This window comes from Vulpes vulpes, chromosome 8 (assembly GCF_048418805.1).
Source record: "Vulpes vulpes isolate BD-2025 chromosome 8, VulVul3, whole genome shotgun sequence".
Classification (NCBI taxonomy): Eukaryota; Metazoa; Chordata; class Mammalia; order Carnivora; family Canidae; genus Vulpes; species Vulpes vulpes.
This window is the reverse complement of record NC_132787.1, coordinates 5,185,834-5,208,946: the sequence shown is the minus strand read 5'-3', so window position 1 is coordinate 5,208,946 and position 23,113 is coordinate 5,185,834. Positions and strand designations below refer to the sequence as shown.

Below are 23,113 nucleotides of genomic sequence, written 5' to 3'. Positions count from 1 at the left end.
CCATTCATAAGTGTATAAAGCAGTGGCATTGAATACATTTACCGTGTTGTATAATTATCACTATTACCCCAAACTTTTTTTCTTCATCTCCCACAAGAACTTGTACCCATTAAACACTAACTTTCCCTTTTCTTCTTCCCCCTAGTTTTTTTTTTAAGATTTATTTTTATTTATTTATGATAGACAGAGAGAGAGAGAGAGAGAGAGAGAGAGAGGCAGAGACACAGGCAGAGGGAGAAGCAGGCTCCATGCAGGGAGCCCAACGTGGGATCCAATCCCAGGTCTCCAGGATCGCGCCCTGGGCCAAAGACAAGCGCCAAACCGCTGAGCCACCCAGGGACCCCCCTCCTCTAGTTTTTTGTAGCCTCTATTGTACTTTTTCTATTTCTCATCTCTTTTTACCCATGTTCTCATTCTAGTGAATATGAAAAACTTATGCCTTCTTTTGTTGTGATTTGAATTGAAAAAATAAATATAAATAACAATAAGTCAAGGTAATAGGTTTTAAAGCTGTACATGTCCATTCTCTTTGCATTTCTCTACCTTGAGAGTCACTGTGTTATACAGAGGCCTACAAACCAATAGCTGTTTGTTTATTTGTTTGTTTTTTAAGATTTTATTTATTTATTATGAGAGACACAGAGAGAGAGGCAGAGACATAGGCAGAGGGAGAAGCAGGCTTTATGCAGGGATCCTGATGTGGGACTTCATCCTGGGACTCTAGGACCACGCCCTGAGCCAAAGGCAGGTGCTAACCCCCTGAGCCACCCAGGCTTCCCAATAGCTTGTTTGTATAGCTGATTCTAGGGGTGTGGTCTGTGACAATGCATTTCTTTAGATCAAAACTAACTGAAGATTTTTAAGCTGTAGCTAATCCAAGACTGACCATTTTAAATTTGCTTAGGTATTTAATAGGCAGCAAGAAATTAATATAAACATCCAGATTTAATATTTTTACATTTTGTTTGATTACTAGTTTTCCTATATTTCAAACTAATTAATTTAATATAATGTTCCATACCTTTTGTTCCCATTTTGGAAAAATGCTTGACTGAATAGATTTTTTTTAAGATCGTGGATGGGGAAGGGCAGAGGGTGAAGGAAAAAGAGAGAATCTTAAGCAGGCTCCATCCCCAGCACAGAGTCCCGATGTGGGACTGGATCTCACAACCTGGAGATACATACACTAAAATGTATATATTTTCTTGTTTCCATATTGGGGCTATTATGAATAAAGCTGCTGTTGATGTTCTTGTTTATAGACATGTTTATTTCTTTTGGGTATATAAGCCTACAAGTGAAATTGCTAGGTCATAGGGTAGGTATGTATTTATATTAGTTAGTGATTTCCAGACAGTTTTCCAATATGTGTACCATTTTACATTCCTACCAGCATTATGTGAGAGTTCTAATTGGTCCACATCCTTACCAAACTTGGTATTGTCTGTTTTTTCATTTTAGTTATTCCACTGTAATTCTTTTTTAAAGTTTTTTTTTGTTTGTTTGTTTAATGTATTTGAGAGAGAGAGGGAGCACAAGCCAGGGAGAAGGGCAGAGAGAGAGGGAGAAGCAGACTCCCTGCTGAGCAGAAAGCCTGACATGAGGCTTGATCTTAGGACCCTGGGATCATGACCTCAGGTGAAGGCAGATGCTTAACCAACTGAACCACTCAGGTCCCCCTCTACTACAATTCTTAATTTGCATTTCTCTGATGAATAATAGCATTAAATCTCTTTTAAATATAATACATACAGGAAAATGTACATATTGTAAGTGTACAGTTTAAGGAGTTATTCATTACAAAGTGAACTTGTCCATGTCACTGTCATGGTTGCCCTTGACACTTCAAGGGGTACACTTCATTCATTCAGTCAGCCAACAAATTTATTGTATAACTACTGTGTGCCAGGTATAGTTCTAGGCCCAGAGATACAAGAGTGATAGAGTAAAAATTGTCCTCAAGAAGTTTACATTTGATTGAGGAAGAAGAACAACAAATAATTTATATGCTAGGTAGTAATAAGGTGTAAGAATAAAAATAGGACAGGGTAAGGAATTGGGGGTGTCAGGAACTGTTCTATTTAGGGTTGTCAGAGAAGGCTTCTCTGAAGAGATGAGTCGTCATCTGCACCCCCCGGGTTATTCAAGGTATTGGCAGAATTTAGTTTCATGTGGTTGTAAGACTGAGGTTCCTGTTTCCCTGTTGGCTTTTGGCTCCAGTGTCATTCTTTTTTTTTTTTTTTTTTTTTAATGCCCCAGTGTAATGCTCTAGGGGCCCCCTGCATTTCCTGCCTCATGGCCCCTCTCAGCCAATAATGACAGGTTAGATTCCTCTCACACTTTAGATCTCTCTGACATTTCCTTCTGTCAGATTTCTCAGATGTATCTTCCTTTCTCTCTCTCTCTTTTTTTAAGGATCTTATTTGAGAGAGAGTACCCATGAACCCATGAGCAGTAGAGGGACAGGAGAAGGAGAGAGAATCCCCAGCTGACTTCTGCCAAGTGCACAGCCCAGTGTGGGACTTGATCTCACCACCCTGAGATCATGACCTGAGCCAGAATCAAGAGTCCAAGTCTTAACTGCCTGAGCCACCCAGGCACCTTCTCAGATGTATCTTTCTTAACTACAGACAAAGAAATTTCTTCCCTTCTAAGGGCTCATGCAATTAGGGTTGGGCCCACCTGGATAATCCAGATTCATTTCCTTATTTTAAAGTCTATGACCTTAAAATTACATCTGAAAGTCTCTTTATAGCAATACTTGGATTATATTTGATAGAATAAGTAAGGGTTGGGAATCTTGGTGAAATAGCTTTAGAATTTTGCTTATTACATAGGCCTTATAAAATTAATTAGAGAATGTTCTTTCCTCTATACAGAAAGTATAGAGTTTTTTTGAGAATTAATCTTTCTTTTTAAAATACTACTTTATAGAAGTTCTCTGGCCTTGTGCTTTTTTGTGTGGTACGAGGAGGTTTTAAATTACTGATTCAGGGGGATCTCATAAAATTTGATATGTTGTGGTTTCATTTTCTTTCAGTTTAAAATTTTTGCTAATTTCATTTGCAATTTCTTTTTTTTGGCCCATGGATTATTTAGGAGTTTATTGTTTAACTTTTAAATATTTGGAGATTTCTTGGATTTCCTTCTGGTCTTGATTTTTGTTTGAACTCTATTGAGAAATTAGAGAACTTAATTTATATGATTTCAATTCCTTTAAGTTTATTAAAGATTTCTTGTGAATCACAGGATTTGATCAGATTTTCTATGAAGAGCCATATAAGAAATAATTTAGGCTTCATTGGCCATATGGTCTCTGTTGAAGCTTCTTATCTCTGCTGGAGTAGTACAGAAGCAGCCATACACATGACATAAACCAATGGGCATGGCTTTATTTGAATAAAACATTATTTATAAAAATAGACAATGGGGCCAGATTTGGCCATTGGGCCATAGTTTACTGATGTTTGGCACTGCATATGATCTGTCCTGGAGAATGTTCCATGTGTGTTTGAAAAGAATGTGTGGGACACCTGGGTGGCTCAGTGGTTAAGCATTTGCCTTTGGCTCAGGGTGTGATCCTGAGTCCCAGGATCGAGTCCCACATTGGGCTCCCCACGGGGAGCCTGCTTTTCCCTCTGCCTGTGTCTCTGCTTTTCTCTCTCTGTGTGTTTCATGAATAAATAAATAAAATCTTTAAAAAAAGAAAAAAAATGTTCTTTTCTTATTAGAGAGCTTATTCTTGTTGATCTTCTATCTGGGTTTTTAATAATTTACTGAGAGTGGGGTATTGAAGTCTTCAACAATTGTTGAATTGTCTGTTCTTTCAGTTCTGTGCATTTTCACTTCATGTATTTTAGGTCTCTGTTATTAGGTGAGTATACATCGGTAATTGTTATATGTTCCCTATGTCATGACCTTTTTTTTCATATGATATATCTCTCTCTTTGTAGTAATATTTTTTGTCTTAAAGTCTTTTTCTGAGTTCTCTTATTGTTGGTTTTTTTTTTTTATTGTTGGTATTTGCATGATACATCTCTTCCCATTCTTTTACTTTGTATCTGAATCTATGGTGTGTCTCTTGTAGATAGAAGATAGTTGGATCTCTTGTTTTCCATCCAACTTGACAATTTCTGTCTTTTGATTGGAGTCTTTAATCCATTCATATTTAATATAGTCTTTATATAGATGGATTTACCTCTGCCATTTTGGTATTTGTTTTTGTATGTCTTAAGTCTTTTCTGTTTCCTTGTTTCTCTTTTATTGTCTTTTTTTGTGTGTTAGTAGTTATTTTTTAGTGTATGATTTTAATTCTTTTGTTGTACTGTTATCTTTTGTTTGTTTTTCCTGTTTGGGGGTTCTCTCCTCTCTTCCCTTGTATTTGTCTTCTTTTCTCTCATAATCTGCCCTTTAAGCCACCAGACTTTAAGTACATTAAGAATGAGTAGGGCAGCTGACGTGGCTCAGCAGTTTAGTGCTGCCTTGGGCCCAGGGTGTGATCCTGGAGACCTGGGATCTAGTCCCATATTGGGCTCCCTGTGTGGAGCCTGCTTCTCCCTCTGCTTGTGTCTCTACCTCTCTCTGTGTCTCTCATGAATAAATAAATAAAATCTTTAAAATAAAAAAAAAAAAGAATGAGGAATGCTTGTGTGGCTCAGTGGTTGAGCCATCTGCCTTTGGCTCGGGTCGTGGTCCTGCGGTTCTGAGATTGAGTCTCAGGCTCCCTGCATGGAGCCTGCTTCTGCCTCTCTCTCTGTGTCTCTCATGAATAAATAAATAAAATCTTTTTTAAAAAAAGTACATTAAAGGGGATCCCTGGGTGGCTCAGTGGTTTGGCGCTTGCCTTTGGCCCGGGGCACGATCCTGGAGACCCGGAATCGAATCCCACGTCGGGCTCCCTGCATGGAGCCTGCTTCTTGCTCTGCCTGTGTCTCTGCCTCTCTCTCTCTCTCTCTCTGACTATCATGAATAAATAAATAAAATCTCTAAAAAAAAATGAAAAGGAGTGCTGAGTTTCTTTTTTCAAAAAATCTTTTATTTATTTATTTATTTATTTATTTATTTATTTATTTATTTATTTATTTATGAGAGACACATAGAGAGTGGCAGAGACATAGGCAGAGGGAGAAGCAGGCTCCCTGTGGGAAGCCTGATTCAGGACTTGATCCCAGGACCCCAGGATCACAACCCGAGCCGAAGGCAGATGCTCAACCATGAGCTACCCAGGGCATTTGGAGTGTTGAGTTTCTACTGAGTTTTCCTCCAGTTTTTGTGAGAGTGAGGGCTTTGTTCTTTGTATTTTCTAGAGGAGAAATACAGACCCATAAAGGATAGAGCATCCAGGGTTGTGTTTCATTCTTAATGTACCTTTTTTTTTTTTAAAGATTTATTTATTTATTTGTGATAGACACAGAGAGAAACAGAGAGAGGCAGAGACACAGGCAGAGGGAGAAGCAGGCTCCATGCAGGGAGCCCGACGTGGGATTCGATCCCGGGTCTCAGGATTGCGCCCTGGGCCAAAGGCAGGTGCCAAACCACTGCGCCACCCAGGGATCCCCAGCACTCCTTTTCAATAAGTACTTGATGTATATTTTGTTTAATAAAGACAGAATTGTCTGTACACTAAGCCAATTTAAGAATGTGATATGTAACTTGAAGTCTTAATCACATGGAGAAAAAGTGAATGGGTTTATTAATGCTGTGAAAAGCAACAATGATCTACCCACCAAGTGCCAAGGTAGAAATAATTAATGTGGTCAATTAAAAAGAAATATATAATTTAAAATGCAGAGGCTTTCAGGTGCTGAGTTAGAGAGTTAGTTTCTTAGTGCTTGCTCTGAACATTATAACATGCATCTTAACTTATCGCAATCTATTTTAATACTAGTTTAATTCTATAAGTTAGCTTCCCATCTTTGTAAAATTGTTGCCATATCTGTTATGTCTATATTTATTACAAACCAAAAAAGTAGAGTATTGTTATTCTGCATTATACAATCTTTTAAAGAATTTAAGAGAAGACAATAAAAATATCTTTAGTCAGTCTTTTATATATTTACCTATATTTACTTTTTCCAGTGCTCATTTCTTTGTGTATATTTAGGTTACCATCTGGTGTCATTTTCTTTCAGCCTGTGAGATTTTCTTCAGTATTTTTTTTTTAAGATTTTATTTATTCATAGAGACACACACACACACAGAGGCAGAGGCACAGGCAGAGGGAGAAGCAGGCCCCATGCAGAGAGCCTGATGTGGGGCCTGATCCAGAGTCTTCAGGATCACGCCCTGGGCTGCAGGCGGCGCTAAACCGCTGCGCCACCGGGGCTGCCCCCAGTATTTTTTTTTAAGTCAGCTTTGCTAGCAATGGATTCTCTAAGTCATCGGGGATGTCTGTATTTCACCTTCATTTTTTTTTTATCTCCATTTTTATTCTTTTCTTTTCTTTCCCCACCTTCATTTTTTAAAGATGATTTTGCTGAATATAGAATTCTTGCTTGACAGTTTTCTTTCAGTATTTTTGAATATGTCATTTCACTGCCTTCTGACTTTCCTTGTTTCTTCTGAGAAATTAGCAACTGGTTATATTGTTGCTTCCTGGTAAATGAGCTTCTAGAGTCTGTAGGTGATGATGATGATGATAATGGTGATAATGATGATTTTTTTAAAGACAGGGAGAGAGAGAATCTTAAGCAGGCCCCATGCCTGCTATGGAGCCTGATATGAGATTGGATCTCACAACCCTGAGATCATGACCTGAGCTGAGATCAAGAGTCAGACACTTAACTGACTGAGCCATCCAGGTTCCCTGCAAACTGATACTTAAAAAAAAAAATTGATCTATAGGGGCTCCTGGGTGGCTCAGTCGGTTAGGTGTCTGATTCTTGATCTCAGCTCAGGTCTTGATCTCAGGGTCATGAGTTCAAGCCCCTCATTGGGCTCCCCATTGGGCGTTTGTATTGTTTTTGGTCTTTATTTTTGTTTTTTCCTCCACTTCTTCTGGAATTCCTAATTTGTGTATGTTATACTCGATGTTGTTTCCGTAGGTCTCTGGGGCTTTATTTTCCTGTATTCTTTTCTCTGTTCAAATTAGATATCTGTTTTTCAGATTTTTTTTTTTCTTCTACTCCAGTGTTCAGCTCTAGAATTTCTAGTTGCCTCTTTTTACTGATTTCTTTTTGTTGACATTTTCTGTTTGAGGCATTGTCTTTGTATTTTTCTTCAGTCCTTTAAAACAGTTTTAAGGTTTTACTTGTTTAGTTTGGCATTTGGATCTACTCTAAGACATTTTCAATTCCATGATGGTGTTTTTTGTTTTTTTTTAACCATTCTTCAATTCGGATCATACTTTCCTGCATCTTTACATGTCTTATAAATTTTTGTCAAAACTTAGATATTTTACATAATGTAGCAACTTTGGATTCTGATTTGTTTTTCCCATCGAGGATTGTTTTGTTTTGTTGCCTGGACTAAATCTGTGGAATGTTTTTCCCCAGTGTGTGACTGCTAATATCTGCTCAATGTTTTGTATTTTTTAAATTTGTTTTTATGTTTAAGTCTGTCTTCCTGGTATCATACCTGTATCTATATAGCTTAGTGGTCAGTTAACCACTTGTCAACAAAGATTGTCCTAGTCCAAACATTATACTATATGTTGGCAAATGGAATTTAAATTAAAACAAAAACAAAAAGATTGTGCTAAATGCATTGAGCTAGTAGAGCTTCCACTCTCTACCAGTAGATCTTTGTGTGTGTTGAGGAGCTCCTTCAAAATTCAGACATTTTATTTTATTTTATTTTATTTTATTTTATTTTATTTTATTTTTTAAAGATTTTATTTATTCATAGAGACACACACACACAGAGAGAGAGAGAGAGAGAGGCAGAGACAGAAGCAGGCTCCATGCAGGGAGCCAGACGTGGGACTCAATCCCGGGTTTCCAGGATCACACCTCAGGCTGCAGGCAGCGCTAAACCGCTGCACCACAGGGGCTGCCCAAAATTCAGACATTTTAAAAGTCTGCTCAAACTTTTACTTTCCACTGGGTCCTCTCATGTTTTTCTTCATGTTTTTGCAGGCTCCTAGTGGGTCCTCTCTGGTCTTTCCAGCATGGATGAGTGAGCACTTATCCCTTATATTCTTGCTTCCAGATTTCCCTTTTAAATTCTCTCTAGTCGAAAATAAAATCTTAAAAAAAAAAAAAAATTCTAGTCTGCTGGTCCATCGCTTGTACCAACTATAACAGCGTCCTCAGGTCCTTTGTCTTGCTTGTTCATTTGCCACCAAGAATACACATTGTTACTGACAGTGCTGTTGGGTGTGGAATTCTTTGCTTCAAATCAAGTCAGCCCTCTCTGTGAGTGAAACTGCTGGTTTTTATGACTTTCCCTACCTTGGTAGAACTACATTTGCAATGACCTGGGGGTGATGGAAACAGCTTTAGGCAATAATGCCATAGACTCCAACTGTTTTTACCCCAGATTTAGTAGTTTTTCATGAGTAACCGAGAAGGTAGCATTTGAGAAAAGACCTGAAGGAGGTGAGGAATTATTTCATATAGATATCTAAAGATGAACATTCCTAGCAGAGTGAATACCTTAACGGCCTGAAGGTGAGAACATATCTAGGGTATGAAAGGGACAATAAAGAGGCCAATATGGCTAGAGTGGAGTACCTGACGGAGAGAGTAGTAGGAAATTATATCAGGTAAAGAGAAGATTTGGGGACAGGGTATTAGAGCAGATAAGACCTTTTAGGGCATTCACTGTAAGGACTCTGGCTTTTACTTTGAATGAAATGGGGAGCTACTAGAGGGCTTTGAACAGTAGAGTTGAGACACAGTTTATTTTATAATTTTAAAAGCAGTTTTAGTGAGATGAAAGCTAAAGGGTGGCAGGATAGAAGACTCAGGATGCCAGTTAAGAGACTATTACCGTCCTGATTATAGCAATGCAGGGGAGAAATGATTGTGGCTTAGATGAGGGTAGTAGCAGGAGAGGTCATGAGAAGTGGTCCAGTTCCTTCTGGCAGATTGGAGGTAAGGAGTCAATAGATTCAGATCTCTTTATTTCAAGGAAATTTTCATGCATAGTATGTGTATGCTTTTTTCTGTTCCCTTTATTGAGTTCTATATTTTTTTATCCCTATATTGATCCTGATTATCCTCTGATTCAATCATTTTAATGCTCTAATATTTTCTTTTTTTTTTTTTAAAGATTTTATTTATTCATAGAGACAGAGAGAGAGAGGCAGAGACACAGGCAGAGGGAGAAGCAGGCATCATACAGAGAGCCTGACGTGGGACTCGATCCAGGGTCTCCAGGATCACGCCCTGGGCTGCAGGTGGTGCTAAACTGCTGTGCCACTGGGGCTGCCCGTAATGCTCTAATATTTTCTTTTTTTTTTTTAATTTTTATTTATTTATGATAGTCACACACAGAGAGAGAGAGAGGCAGAGACATAGGCAGAGGGAGAAGCAGGCTCCATGCACCGAGAGCCTGACGTGGGATTCGGTCCCGGGTCTCCAGGATCGCGCCCTGGGCCAAAGGCTGGCGCTAAACCACTGCGCCACCCAGGGATCCCTGCTCTAATATTTTCTTTCTTTTTTTTTTTTTTTCCTGCTCTAATATTTTCTAATTGCAATCTCTTTTTTTTCTTCTTCTGAAGACTTTCCTCTGTCACATGCATTCTATTTTCATCTTTGTTTTTTTTTTTTGGTTCATCTTTGTTTTTAAACTAGGGTCCATGCCCACTGTAGAGCCCAATGCAGAGCTTGAACTCACAACCTTGAGATCAAGACCTCAGCTGAGATCAGGAGTCAGACCCTTAACTGACTGAGCCAACTCAGGTGCCCCTCATTCTCTTGTCTTTATGCTGAGGAAATGAGGGTAGAGAAGAGCTTGCCATTGAAGAGTTTAATCCTTTGTGGTAGATCTAAATTCTATTCTTTCTTCTAAATCTCAAAAAGTGTTTTCTATCAGGTCCACTCTATCCAATGGTAAATTCCATGTAATTCCATAGGCTTTGGCTGATTCTCCCAATTTGGCTCAATTCTCTGAAAGATAGTAAGCTCCAGAGGTTCAGCCTGTCTTTCCTCAAGTCCCATAGTGGTTTGTAGAGACTCTTACTCTTGGGGTGTAATTGACGTGATGTATTAATTTCAGGTGTACAATGTAATAACTCAGAATTTGTATATAGGGCAGCCCTAGTGGCGTAGCAGTTTAGCACCGCCTGCAGCCCGGGGCCTGATCCTGGAATCGAGTCCCATGTCAGGCTCTCTGCATGGAGCCTGCTTCTCCCTCTGCCAGTGTCTGCCTCTCTCTCTCTCTCTCTCTCTGTGTCTCTATAAATAAATAAATAAATAGATAAATAGATAAATAAATAAATAAATAATCTTAAAAAAAAGAATTTGTATATATTGCAAAATGACCATCAAAATTAGTCTGGTTAACATCTCATATATAAAACGTTTTTTCTTGTGATGAGAACTTTCAACATCCATTCTCCTAGCTGCTTTCAAATATGGAACATAGTATGAGCTAGTCACCTTGTTGTCTGTACATCTCTGTGACTTACTCATCTTATAACTCGGAATTTGAACTTTTTGACCCCCTTCACCCATTATCTACTCCCCCTGCCTCAGGTAACCACCAATCTTTTCTCTATATCCGTTGAGGCTCTTGGTGAATTTTTTTTTTTTTTAACTTTACCATAGCTGTCTACTTAGTCTTCATTTTCCTCCGTCTGTATTGGAAAGTATTTCATATAAGGTTGTTCTCATTTGCTTCTTGGGGTTTTCCTGTCAAGTGTCCAAATATAAGAGTTGCTTTGATCCTCATGCTTTCTTTACCCAGAAATCTTAGGATCTGTTTTTTTAAAGTTCAGTGATATGGGAAAAAGTAGCATTTGTATCTTTACAACTTGCTTCCTGCATTATTGACTAATAGAAATTTACTGTTTCCAGTTTTTCTTACTAAAATTCCTTTGTGCTCTTCCCATTCACTCACCTCATTCCCCAGTTTTCTTGCAGCTATATTTGACCTGGGAAACCTGAAGAGAGGTTAGAAACAGGAAATCCTAGAACAGAAAAAAGACCCTTGATTTGGGTAGGACAAGCAGGTGGTAAGAAAGATCTTAGGTAGTAATAAGAGGTAATATTTTACTTTGTGAAGTGGAGATGGGTATAAGATTTTTGAGATAACAGAAGATAAGGCAATTTCTTTCTGAACTAAGAAGATGGTCTGATTTTAAGATTAAAAATTCTTTTTTTTTAATTCCAGTATAGTTAATATTAATATACAATGTTATATTAGTTTCAGATGTGTGATATAGTGATTCAGCAATTCCATAAAACACACGGTGCTTATCACAAACGCACTCCTTAATCCCCATCCCCTATTTTCCCATTCTCCCCCACTCACCTCCCCTCTGGTAACCAGCAATGTGTTCTGTATAGTTCAGAATCTGTTTCTTGGTTTGTTTTTTTCCCTAAGATTAAAGTTTCTTTTGGAGCAAAATATTGCTTTTTATGACTACATTCTTTCTAGAGTATTTTCCTTTTAATAGCTAGCTTTATTTAGAAAAAATACCAGGTATTTTTTGGGTATCTGTTAGAAATTTTATACATGTAGCTGTTAACTGTAATAGTGAATGTATTTGTGTGTTTTCCCTCCAGAATCTCCATGGAGAAAGAGACATGAATGTCTGCAATGATATTTCCTGACAAGAAGTTGATACAAGAGAAGGAAAGGAGATCAACAGCTAGTGAGCAGAATTTCAGATAACCAGCATTTGGTATTTATCACCTCCAACTACAGACTTCCGTTGCCTGCTTTTAAATCAGAGATAACTACGGTCAGGACCCAGACAAGGCAAAAGGATACTTTTCATCTGTATTTTTTGAGATCAAAGAAACCACAATGTCTAGAAAACAAAACTCAAAGGGTAAGATTACATGTGGGTATAAATTGTTAAAAGCATAGATGTAGAATGGTGATCTATATATTTTTAAAAGGTTCTCTTAATGTATTTTGAATGGTTATATTGTCCCTCACCCAGTGCAGTACTTCTGATAGGTATAATCTGTCTCTTTATCTTGACTGCAATTAATTTTAGAGGAGTATAGAACATTCACAACTTTATCCATTGTCTCTTTAATTATCTAAGTAATTGTGAATATTAGATTACAGTATTGTGTGTTTTCAGTTTGGGAATTAATTCATATAACAATTGCTTTTCTACTTTTATAAATGTATTAAATTGGAATATATTTGCAGGAAAGTCAACTGCATCTAGAAAATATACTTTCTGAAGTATGGACATATGTTAGGGGCCGTGGTGGAGATAACTTTTACTGCAGGATATTCTATATCCTGTGAGTTGATGTTTTTTTTCATTGGAGACAGGAAATGAAGCAAGAGTAAATGCTTCCAGTTTTAGATTCCTTCTTTCGCTTTCCTTCCAGGATTATTACTCACTCTAGCTTCTTATCTGAAGTAAAATATAAGATCAAAGAATCAAATACCAAGAATAGTTGGGAAAGACTATAAGATCCCTTTTTCACCTTTTTTAGAATAGCTGCAAAAATGCAAAGGGACAAATTTAACAGTAGCACTAGAACTATTATTATACAATAACTAGAATATATTTGTTAGAAGAATGACCATAGCTATCCTGGCTTTTTTCCCTCTTTGAGTTTAATTTTCAATTTAAAGTTAATGTTCTTCCATTCAAAACAAAGGTGTAGATCTAGGTCTCATGTGTTAAATATGAAGGAAAATGCTTTTAAACTTAATTTTGACTTGGTAGTTCACAAACCTCATTTTAAGAAAATAATGTACTGGAGCTGCTTGTGATTTTGAAAGCTGCAGTTTCATTGTATAGTAAATCTGTATAAAGGAAATCTGAGTTCTAAGGAATGGTTAGATTACTTAAGAGCTATTTTATGCAATGAGATTATTAACTGAAAAGTTTTTATAACCAAAGTTTGTTTCTTCTTTGTCATGATTCAGTTTGCTTTCTTCCCAGTTATGTTTGAAACATTATCTGTTTTCCTCCTACAGATGAGAAATACTAGAGTAAAAATAGGACTCCAGACTTTAAAATAAAACAGTTTCATCTAAAAAGTTAACATTGAATCTTCAGCTACGATTGTTGAATTGTGTATTTTTCCTGTTTTGTCAGTTTTTAATTTACATATTTTAGGATTCTGCTATTAAATAATATACATTTATAATTGTTTTATCTTGTTGATATATTGTTTTTTATTATGAAATGTTCTTTGTCTCTAGGAATATGTCTTTTTTTTTTTTTTAAGATTTATTTATTTATTTATTCAGAGGGAGAAAGAGAGGCAGAGACACAGGCAGAGGGAGGAGAAGCAGGCTCCATGCAGGGAGCCTGACATGGGACTCGATCCCGGGCCTCCAGGATCACACCCCAGCCACAGGCGGCACTAGGCGCTAAACTGCTGCGCCACCAGGGCTGCCCTAAGAATATGTCTTTAAAGTTTAATTTTTCCCTCTCTCTTATACTTATTGTTTTCAGGAATTATCTTTTTCATCCTCTTACTTTCTTTTTTTTGGTGAGGGTGGTACTGAAACCTTCAACCTTCACTTTCAGTGTGTTTTGAACTTAAGTGTCTCTTGCAGACATCATATGGTTGGATCTTGCCTTTTTATCCAGTCTCACAACTGCATTTTGATTAATCCATTCAACATTTAGTGTATTTATCAGAATGATTGGGTTTATGTCTGCTATTTGCTGTTTCCTAAATCTTATTTTTTCGTTCCTCTGCACCTGCTTTATTGCTGCCTTTTTATATTTTTTTTTAATTTTATCTTTATATTACTTTATATTTTATACTTCTTTGTATTAATTCCTCTGATTTTTAAAAGCTATTTCTTAGTTATTTTATTAGTTATTTTATTAATTAAAATCATTTTATTGCTCTAGGATTGCAGTTATGCGTCTTTAACTTGTCACAAGCTTCAGGTTAATACTGACTTAATTCTGGTAAAATATAGTAACTCTCTTCCAATATAGCCTTGTTTCCTCTTCCCTACTTTCATACTATCATATATATATATATATATATATATATATATATATATATATATATATATATCATAACTGGATTTGAGTTACTGTCTGGTTTTATTTCCTCTCAGCCTGAAGGATTTAGTTTTTCTTGTACACAAGTCTGACAGGAATGGAGTCTTTCAGACTTTTTTTTTTTAATCTGAATATCTTTATTTTATCTTAATTTTTGAAGGATAGTTTTGCTAGCTATAGAATTCAGCACTTAGAATGTGCTTTTCCACTAAATATGTCATATTGTTGTTCCTCTGTTTGCTATGAGTCCTTTTTTTCTTGTCAAGATTTTCTCTTTGTCTTTAGCAGTTTGATGGAATTTGGTATGGATTTCTTGGGAATTCCATCAAATTTTAGCCATTGTTTCATCAAAAAAATTATTCCTGCCCCTTTCTCTCTTTCCTCTCCTGCTAGGAATCCTGTGATGTGTATATCAGTAAGCTTAATGTTATCCTACAGGTGACCAAGGAACATTTTTCTTTTTTCTTCAAATTTTTTTTTCATATTGTTCTTCCTTTATTTAGATTGCTTAATTCCTATTGATCTCTTTTCAATTTCATTGATTTTTTTTTCTTCTGTCTCAAATTTGCTATTAAGTCTGGTGAATTTTTCATTTGGGTATTATATTTTCAATTAGAATTTCTTTTTAGGGGATCCCTGGGTGGCGCAGCGGTTTGGTGCCTGCCTTTGGCCCAGGGCGCAATCCTGGAGACCCGGGATCGAATCCCACATCGGGCTCCCGGTGCATGGAGCCTGCTTCTCCCTCTCTCTGTCTGTGACTATCATAAATAAAAAAAAAAAAAAAAAAAGAATTTCTTTTTAGTTTTATAGTGTCTATTTCTTTATTGGGATTCTCTTTGTTGAATCATTAGGACTGTATTTTCCTTTAATTTTTTGAAAATATTTTTATTAGCTGTTTTGAAGTTTTTGTTGCTTAGGTACCAACTTGGTGGACCCTTTAAGAGTCCGTTTCTATTGATGGTGTTTTTCCTATGTATGAGTCTTTCTTTCTTTCTTGGCTTTTTTTTTTTTTAAGATTTTATTTATTTATTCATGAGTGAATGAATAATATTCATTCATATTATTTCATTATTTATTCACACAGAGAGAAAGGGAGGCAGAGACACAGGCAGAGGGAGAAGCAGGCTCCATGCAGGGAGCCCGATGTGGGACTCGATCCCCGGTCTCCAGGATCAGGCCCTGGGCTGAAGGTGCCGCTAAACCGCTGAGCCACCAGGGCTGCCCTCTTTCTTGGCTTTTTTTAAACAGATAGTTAACTCTGGATTCTTATTTTATTTTCTTGAAGGTATTTTAAAAATAATTAGCCTGGACATAAACTAGGATATCTACCTCTCTACCTGTCCCATGTGTACAGTCACAAATGTATCTGCACGTATTTTTAAATTCCAATTTTTATTTTTTACTTTTGCTTTTTAGGGATTGTCCCTGTGTCTGCAGTGTTTATTGGTCAGCCAGTGATTTAGACTGAAGTTTTGCTAAACATCTAAAATACTTAAGCTTTTATTTTCTGCTGATTAAACTGTGGGTTGAGGAGGACCTCAAAGTTCAGGCTGATTAAGTTGGTTTTCACTTTTACTTTCCACTGGCTCTTAGGTTTCCCCGTGCACGTGCATAGTTTCTCGTTTCCCATTTAGCTAGGAATGTGTAGAGAACGAATACAGCTTTTCTATGTTTTTTTTTATTTCCAGGATTTCCCTTTTAAATTTCTTATTTGTTTACCACTCACTTAACCAACACTTCAACTTCAGGCTAGCAAGGCAGCAAGGTGGGTTTTTTTGTTGTTTTTTGTTTTTGTTTGTTTGTTTTTTACATTTATTTCTAAGTTATCCACTTTATCTGAGAGAGCTGTGGAGTTTTTCCTCCTCTCTAGTTAGCCTTCTGTGGCAATAAAGCTGCTATTTTTATAGCTAGCCCTGTCCTGGTTAAAGCTATTGTTCTCCATGGAGCAGGAGATGTGAATGGGAGCAGTCCTAGGCAAGAAGGGTACAGACTTCATTGTTCTTACCTAAGACACTAGCAGTTTCTCAGTAATTTGTTGTGGCCTTTGATTGATTTCTACAGCCCTGAAAAGGTTGTTTCTGATAGTTTTGTTCAGTTTAATACATGTGTTTTAAGGAGAGAACTTGTAACCTCTTCATGCCACCCTTAAGCCCAGTTTTATTGTTTTAGAAAAGTACTGGTCCTCAGCGCTTAGAAATTAAAACAATAAAAACAACTAGTTCTTCATACCTGGTAGCTTGAATAGCTATGTAAATAGTGGCAACAGAGGACAAGTCTTTAGATATTAAGTGCCCTATGGTTTATGTGGCTTACTAGTTAGGTAAAAAATGCTTCTGCCAAAAATCTCTTGTGGGCCTTACCCTTGGATTACTGGAACTGTTTCTTGGGCACCCAGATGTTAAAAATCAAATAAAAGAACTTTTGGGCAGCCCCAGTGGTGCAGCGGTTTAGAGCTGCCTGCAGCCCAGGGCATGATCCTGGAGACCCTGGATGAGTCCCACATCAGGCTCTCTGCATGGTGCCTGCTTCTCCCTCTGCCTGTGTCTCTGCCTCTCTCTCTCTCTCTCTCTCTCTCTGTGTGTGTCTCTATGAATAAATAAAAAATCTTTAAAAAAAGTAAATAAAAGAACTTTTGAGTAGAACCCATAGCAGATATTTGAGAACCTATTAGGTTCATAATATGAATTTATAGTGGGATAATTATGCATAATTAAAAAAAAGATTTTGTTTATTCACGAAAGACACAGAGTGGGGGGAGGGCAGAGACTCAGGCAGAGGGAGAAACAGTCTCCCCTCAAGGAGCCTGACATAGGACCCGATCCCGATCCCAGATTCCAGGATCAGGACCTGAGCCAAGGGCAGATGCTCAATCTCAACTGCTGAGCCCTCCGGGCATCCCAATTATGCATAACTTTTAACCATTTCCTGACTGATGTCTGAATCAAGCACTAGATAAAAGAAACCCAATTCTGGGGGTAATCCAAGGTTGGGAATAGGTTTAGTTCTGATTCCCACAGATTACTAATGATCCTAATTTTCACTTTAAAGAGTCTTCAGGGGATCCCTGGGTGGCGCAGCGGTTTAGCGCCTGCCTTTGGCCCAGGGCACGATCCTGGAGACCTGGGATCAAATCCCACATCGGGCTCCCGGTGCATGGAGCCTGCTTCTCCCTCTGCCTGTGTCTCTGCCTCTCTCTCTCTCTCCGTGTGTGACTATCATAAATAAATAAAAATTAAAAAAAAATAAAAATAAAAATAAAGAGTCTTCAGAGACTAGAGAACGATGAGACAAAATGATTCTAGTTTTAACATTTTTAGGAACCCTGATTATGGTTAGGTAATCTTTTTCTCTCAAAATTGACTGTATCTCAGAATCATCGTAGAAATTTTTTAAAAAATTGTTTTTGAATCACTATCTCTGAGGATAGTACACTAGACTGTTTTAAACAGATTTGCTAATATTTTTCTGGACATAAAAACCATGTTTGCTCTATATTTATCAAGTTATAATGATAATGGTAAGAACAATGTACTTTTTTTGTTAACTTCATTTTGCACTTAACATTAGTTCTCTCTCTTCCTCTTTTCCCACTTGTAAAACTATTCAACTACAAAACACCTTCACATTTGATATTTAAACCTCTGAAACATTAAAATAGCTGACTTAAATTTCATAGTTGATTTGCATGAACGGTTTCTCAATCCCAGTACTGTGCTATTGCTTAATTGCTTCACTACTTTTTGTTTTATATAGAGCTACCTAAATGTTTCTCTCTTCCTTTCCTCTGCCCTCCCCGACTTTTTTTCATTTCACAAAACTGAAACCCTGTATCCATTAAACAATAACTCCCTACTTTCTCTTATCCTAATTCCTGGAAACTACCATCCTACTTTCTGTTTTCTGATTCTGTGAATTTGATACTCTTGATAATTCATACACATGGAATCATATGGTATTTGTCCTTCTATGACTGGTTTATTTCACTAAGGATAATGTCTTCAAAGTTAATCCATGTTGTAGCATGTATCAGAATTTCCTTCCTTTTTAAAGTTGAATAATATTCTATTGTATGTATTAATCACATTTTATTTATCTGTGGATGGGTACTTGAGTTGTTTCCACTGTCTGACTTTTGTAAATAACTTGCTATGAACATGGGTGTACAGATATCTTTTGAAACTCCTGCTTACACTTCTTTTGGGTTTATAGCCAGAAGTGGAAGTGCTGGACTAATGGTAATTGTTTAATTTTTTGAGGAACTGCCATTTTGTTTTCGGTAGGAGATGTACCATTTTACATTCCTACCAGCAGTACACAGGGTTCTAATTTGTCTGCATCATCTCCAACACTTGTTATTTTCTGTTTGTTTGCTTTTTAAATAGCTATCCTAGGGATCCCTGGGTGGCGCAGCGGTTTGGTGCCTGCCTTTGGCCCAGGGCGCGATCCTGGAGACCCGGGATCGAATCCCACATCAGGCTCCCAGTGCATGGAGCCTGCTTCTCCCTCTGCCTGTGTCTCTGCCTCCCTCTCTCTCTCTCTCTCTCTCTCTCTCTGTGACTATCATAAATAAAAAAATAAAAAATAAAAATAAAAATAAATAAAAAAATAAATAGCTATCCTAACGGATGTGAGGACTTCCTTTTATTTTATTTTTTTAAAAGATTTCATTTGTTCATGAGAGAGAGAGGCAGAGACACCGGCAGAGGGAGAAGCAGGCTCCATGCACGGAGCCTGATGTGGGACTCGATCGCAGGTCTCCAGGATCATATTCTGGGCCGAAGGCAGGCACTAAACTGCTGAGCCACCCAGGCGTCCCAAGGACTTCCTTTTAAAGACAAGAGTTATAACCTGTTTTTATTTTTAAATTTTAATTATTTTTTATTTTTTTTATGGAACACTTAATGAATTTGCATGTCATCCTTGCATGAGGGCCAGGCTAATCTTGTCTGTACCATTCCAATTTTAATATATGTGCTACCACTGATGTGAGCACTACAAAGTATTTTTATAAAGTCATAAAATTTTTAAATTTAAAGAAATTTTAATAACTGTCAGAACTGACCTCTTTATTCTTTGTGTCTCCCATTTCATCTGTGATACTTATAAACATTCACTGTATGCCTGTCTTTGCCTATTAGACTCTGAGCCTGTTGGGATAAGAACTGGGTTTTGTTCTTGTATGTCTTTCTAATACCTAGCTTAGTACTTTGATACATTGTAGACTGTCTAGAAACAAATTATGTTAATTTATAATTTTAAAAACATTTCAGATTTTTTACTTTTTAAAAATTAAGTTTAATTGAAGTATAGTTGATACACATTGTTACATTAGTTTCAGGTTGTACAGCATAGTGATTTGAAAACTATGCATGATGCTGTATGTTCACCACAGGTGTAGCTACCATCTGTCAACATCTTGAGATGGGGAGTTTATCCTGGATCATCCAGGTGAGCCCTAAGTGCACCCACAAATATCCTTATAAGGGGGAGGCAGGAGATTTCAGATAGAAGAAAGGGCATCATAACCATGAGGGCAAGAGATTGGGGTGATATGGCAAGCCAAGAAATGCCTACACCTACCAGCAATTGGAAAAGGCAAGGAACAAATTCTCTAGAGCTTTCAGAATGACTATACCTTGCCATTAGCTTCATTTCAGCCCAGTGAAACTGGTTTTGGACATTTAGGCTTTATTTTTTTAAAAAAATTTTATTTATGATAGTCACACACAGAGAGAGAGAGAGAGAGGCAGAGACACAGGCAGAGGGAGAAGCAGGCTCCATGCACCGGGAGCCCGACATGGGACTTGATCCCGGGTCTCCAGGATCGCGCCCTGGGCCAAAGGCAGGCGCCAAACCGCTGTGCCACCCAGGGATCCCTAGGCTTTAGAACTATGACAATAAATTTCCATAGTTTGAGCTACCATATTTGTGGTAATTTGTTTTAGCAGCCACTGGAAACTAATACAGAACCAAAGCAAGTGTTTGGGCCTTTTAGTTCATTGCTCTCAACCATATTCTCTTTGTTGAAAGTCACATACTCTTAATATACTTTTTAAATGCCATCTCTTTTTAGAAGTTCAATAAAGAGGACATTTTATTTTAGGCTCTAGCTGACTGTTCTACAAAAGATATCTAGAAATAATTGGCCACATATTTCTTTTTCCTTTCCTTTTAGGGGTAAAACATCTAATATAAAGGTGGGAAACAAGTAAGTAAATGTGGCTTATCTTTCTACCTTAGGCAATTTAAAAAATAGGTTGTCCTTAGAACCAGTTTAAATTGTTTCTTATACTGCTCATTTATGTGCTTACTACAAAAAAGAAACCCCCCAAGTTTTTCTAGGGTTTTCTTTTCAAAATTATTCCAGAAGGGTATGCTTGGTGCATGCAAGAATCCGTTAGACCAAATATAGGGAGGGTAAACACTTTGAAGGGAGAATAACATAGGTAAAAAGGATAGAGCAGTTGAAAAGCTGAATGGTGACAAATTCCTAGAGCCAAGAGGACAGTGATTAATGTTCAGGGCCTTCTGGGGTATGAGCAGGAACTAGTGACCACCCACCCCACCTTGCTCTGGCATAGGACTCCCCAAGAGACTGAGTCCTAGCAGTAAAGATGAGTGGAAATAGACTCACCCTTGTAGGAATTGCAACTTAGTTTTAAATTATTTCAGTACCTGAAATTGGTTTGAGGTAATATAGGTGCAAAGCAAATAGATCCTCTCTGGAAATCCTCACAGATTACTTTCATTATCAGTTTTTAAAAATAGATTGTTTAGTACACAATAAAAATAATTAGAAACATGAGGGGATGTAACAATAAGAATATAGAATATTGTCTCTAACATTAGACAATAGAACAGATACACAGGAGACCTAAATATTGGAATTACCAGATTTAAAATAACTATTCTTAAAAGATTCAAGGAAATAAAGACAGCATGGAGAAATTCAGTAGACAACTGGCAAACTACTTTGTAATGCATATTTTATTTTATTTTATTTTATTTTTTTTTAATTTATTTATGATAGAGAGAGAGAGAGGCAGAGACACAGGCAGAGGGAGAAGCAGGCTCCATGCACCGGGAGCCCGATGTGGGATTCGATCCCGGGTCTCCAGGATCGTGCCCTGGGCCAAAGGCAGGCGCCAAACCGCTGCGCCACCCAGGAATCCCTGTAATGCATATTTTAGATCTGAAAAATACAGTAATTGAAGCTATGGACTCAGTGTCTGGTTTTAAAAAACAGATTGGTATTATCTGAGAAGAATCAGTGAACTGTAGCATAAGTTAGAAGAAACGAAATCATGCATAGAAAGTCAAAAGATGAGGACATACAGAAGAGAAGGTGAAAGACTTAGAGGCCTACAGAGATTAGGTATGTCATATGTGTAATGGGAACTGCAGAAGAAAGAGCATAAGGAAGAGTATTTGAGGAGATATTGTTGATAACTTTCCAAAATTCAAGAAAACCATCAAGCCACAGATTCAAGAAGTATCAATCACAAGCAGAATACATCATAGTAAACATCATAGGAACATCATAGTAAAATTTCTAGGAAACAAAGACAGAAAATCTTAAAAGCAGCCAGAGGAAAAAAAACACACAGTTTTAAAAAGATCACAATCAAACCTAGAGATAACTTCTCAAATAGGAACAATAGAAGTCAGAGGACAGTGGGATGATATCTTTAAAGGTCTGAATTAAAATAACTGCCAGTCTGCAATTCTACACATGTCATATACAGTGAAAATATCCTTCTAGAATGAAGTGGAAATAAACAGGTTTTTTTTAAAAGATTTTATTTATTTATTCATGGGAGACAGAGAGAGAGAGAGAGAGGCAGAGACACAGGCAGAGGGAGAAGCAGGCTCCATGCAGGGAGCCCGACATGGGACTCAATCCCTGGTCTCCAGGATCATGCCCTGGACTGAAGGTGGCACTAAACCGCTGAGCTACCTGGGCTGCCCAGAAATAGTTTTAAAAAACAGCAAAAAAGCACAAAAATAAAACCAAAAAGATGTCACCATTGGAACCCCATTGGAAAAATCCTGAAGATATTCTGAATACAGAAGAAAGATGACCCAGTTGGAAGGTTGGAGATGGAACAAGGCATGAATAGCAAAGCAAACCACAAATACATGGCCAAGTCTAAATGAATATTGATTATATAAAACAATAAGAAAGTTTTATTAGGATTTTAAAACACCTAGAGAATTATGGGGCGCCTCGGCAGCTCAGTCGATTGAGCGTCCCAACTCTTTGTTTTGGCTGAGGTCATGATCTCATGGATTGTGAGATTGAACCCCATGTCGGGCTCCCTGTTCAGCAGAGAGTCTATATGAAGATTTTCTCTCTCTGCCCTTCCCCCAACTCATTCACTCTCTCAAATAAATCTTAACAACAACAACAACAAAAAAAAAATACACAGAGAATTAACTTAGAAAGTAGTCATGGCCTATAAATTAGGAGAGGCATATACTTCCTTGCTTTATCAAGGAAGAGAGTAAAACTGCCAATTAATAGTATAATTTTGCAAGTCACAAATAGATGTTATAATCTCCAGGGAAGCTATTAAATTAAAAGACTGGTCACTGCATGCTGCAGCATGGATAAACCTTAAGAACATTATGCTAAGTGAAATAAACCAGTCATAAAAATACATATAATACATGATCCCACTTATAGAAGGTATCTTCAATAGTTAAAGTCACAGAAAGTAGAATGGTGATTGTTAGGAGTTTGGGGGTTATGGAGTATAATGAGTTATGGGGAGTTGTTGCTTAATAGATACAGAGATGTAGTTTTGTAAGATGAAAAAGTTCTGGAGATTAGTTGTATAATAAGATGAATATACTTAACACTACTGAACTTATGCTCTTAGAAATGGTTAAGATGCTAAGTTTTATGCTGTGCTTTTTTTTAGCCAGAATTTTAAAAAAGAGACTAAACAAAAGAAAAATGTTCTGAATGTCGATATATTAATATTCAGCCAGAGTAGACTT

The 23,113-nt window shown here is 37.2% G+C and overlaps 1 protein-coding gene and 1 non-coding gene across 2 annotated transcripts in view; one reads left to right on the top strand and one right to left on the bottom strand.

Annotated features, from left to right (window-relative positions):
• Window positions 1–23,113, top strand: part of SPATS2 (spermatogenesis associated serine rich 2) — a 149,369-nt gene that overhangs the window by 72,061 nt on the left and 54,195 nt on the right. Inside the window, exon 2 of the mRNA XM_026000253.2 lies at window positions 11,673–11,941. Within this exon, the coding sequence (XP_025856038.1) occupies window positions 11,917–11,941 (25 nt within the window). The 5' untranslated portion in view covers window positions 11,673–11,916. The remainder of the gene's footprint in view (window positions 1–11,672; window positions 11,942–23,113) is intronic.
• LOC112921275 (U6 spliceosomal RNA) lies at window positions 18,994–19,103 on the bottom strand. Its single transcript, XR_003235215.1, has one exon. It is a non-coding gene; the product is annotated as a U6 spliceosomal RNA (small nuclear RNA).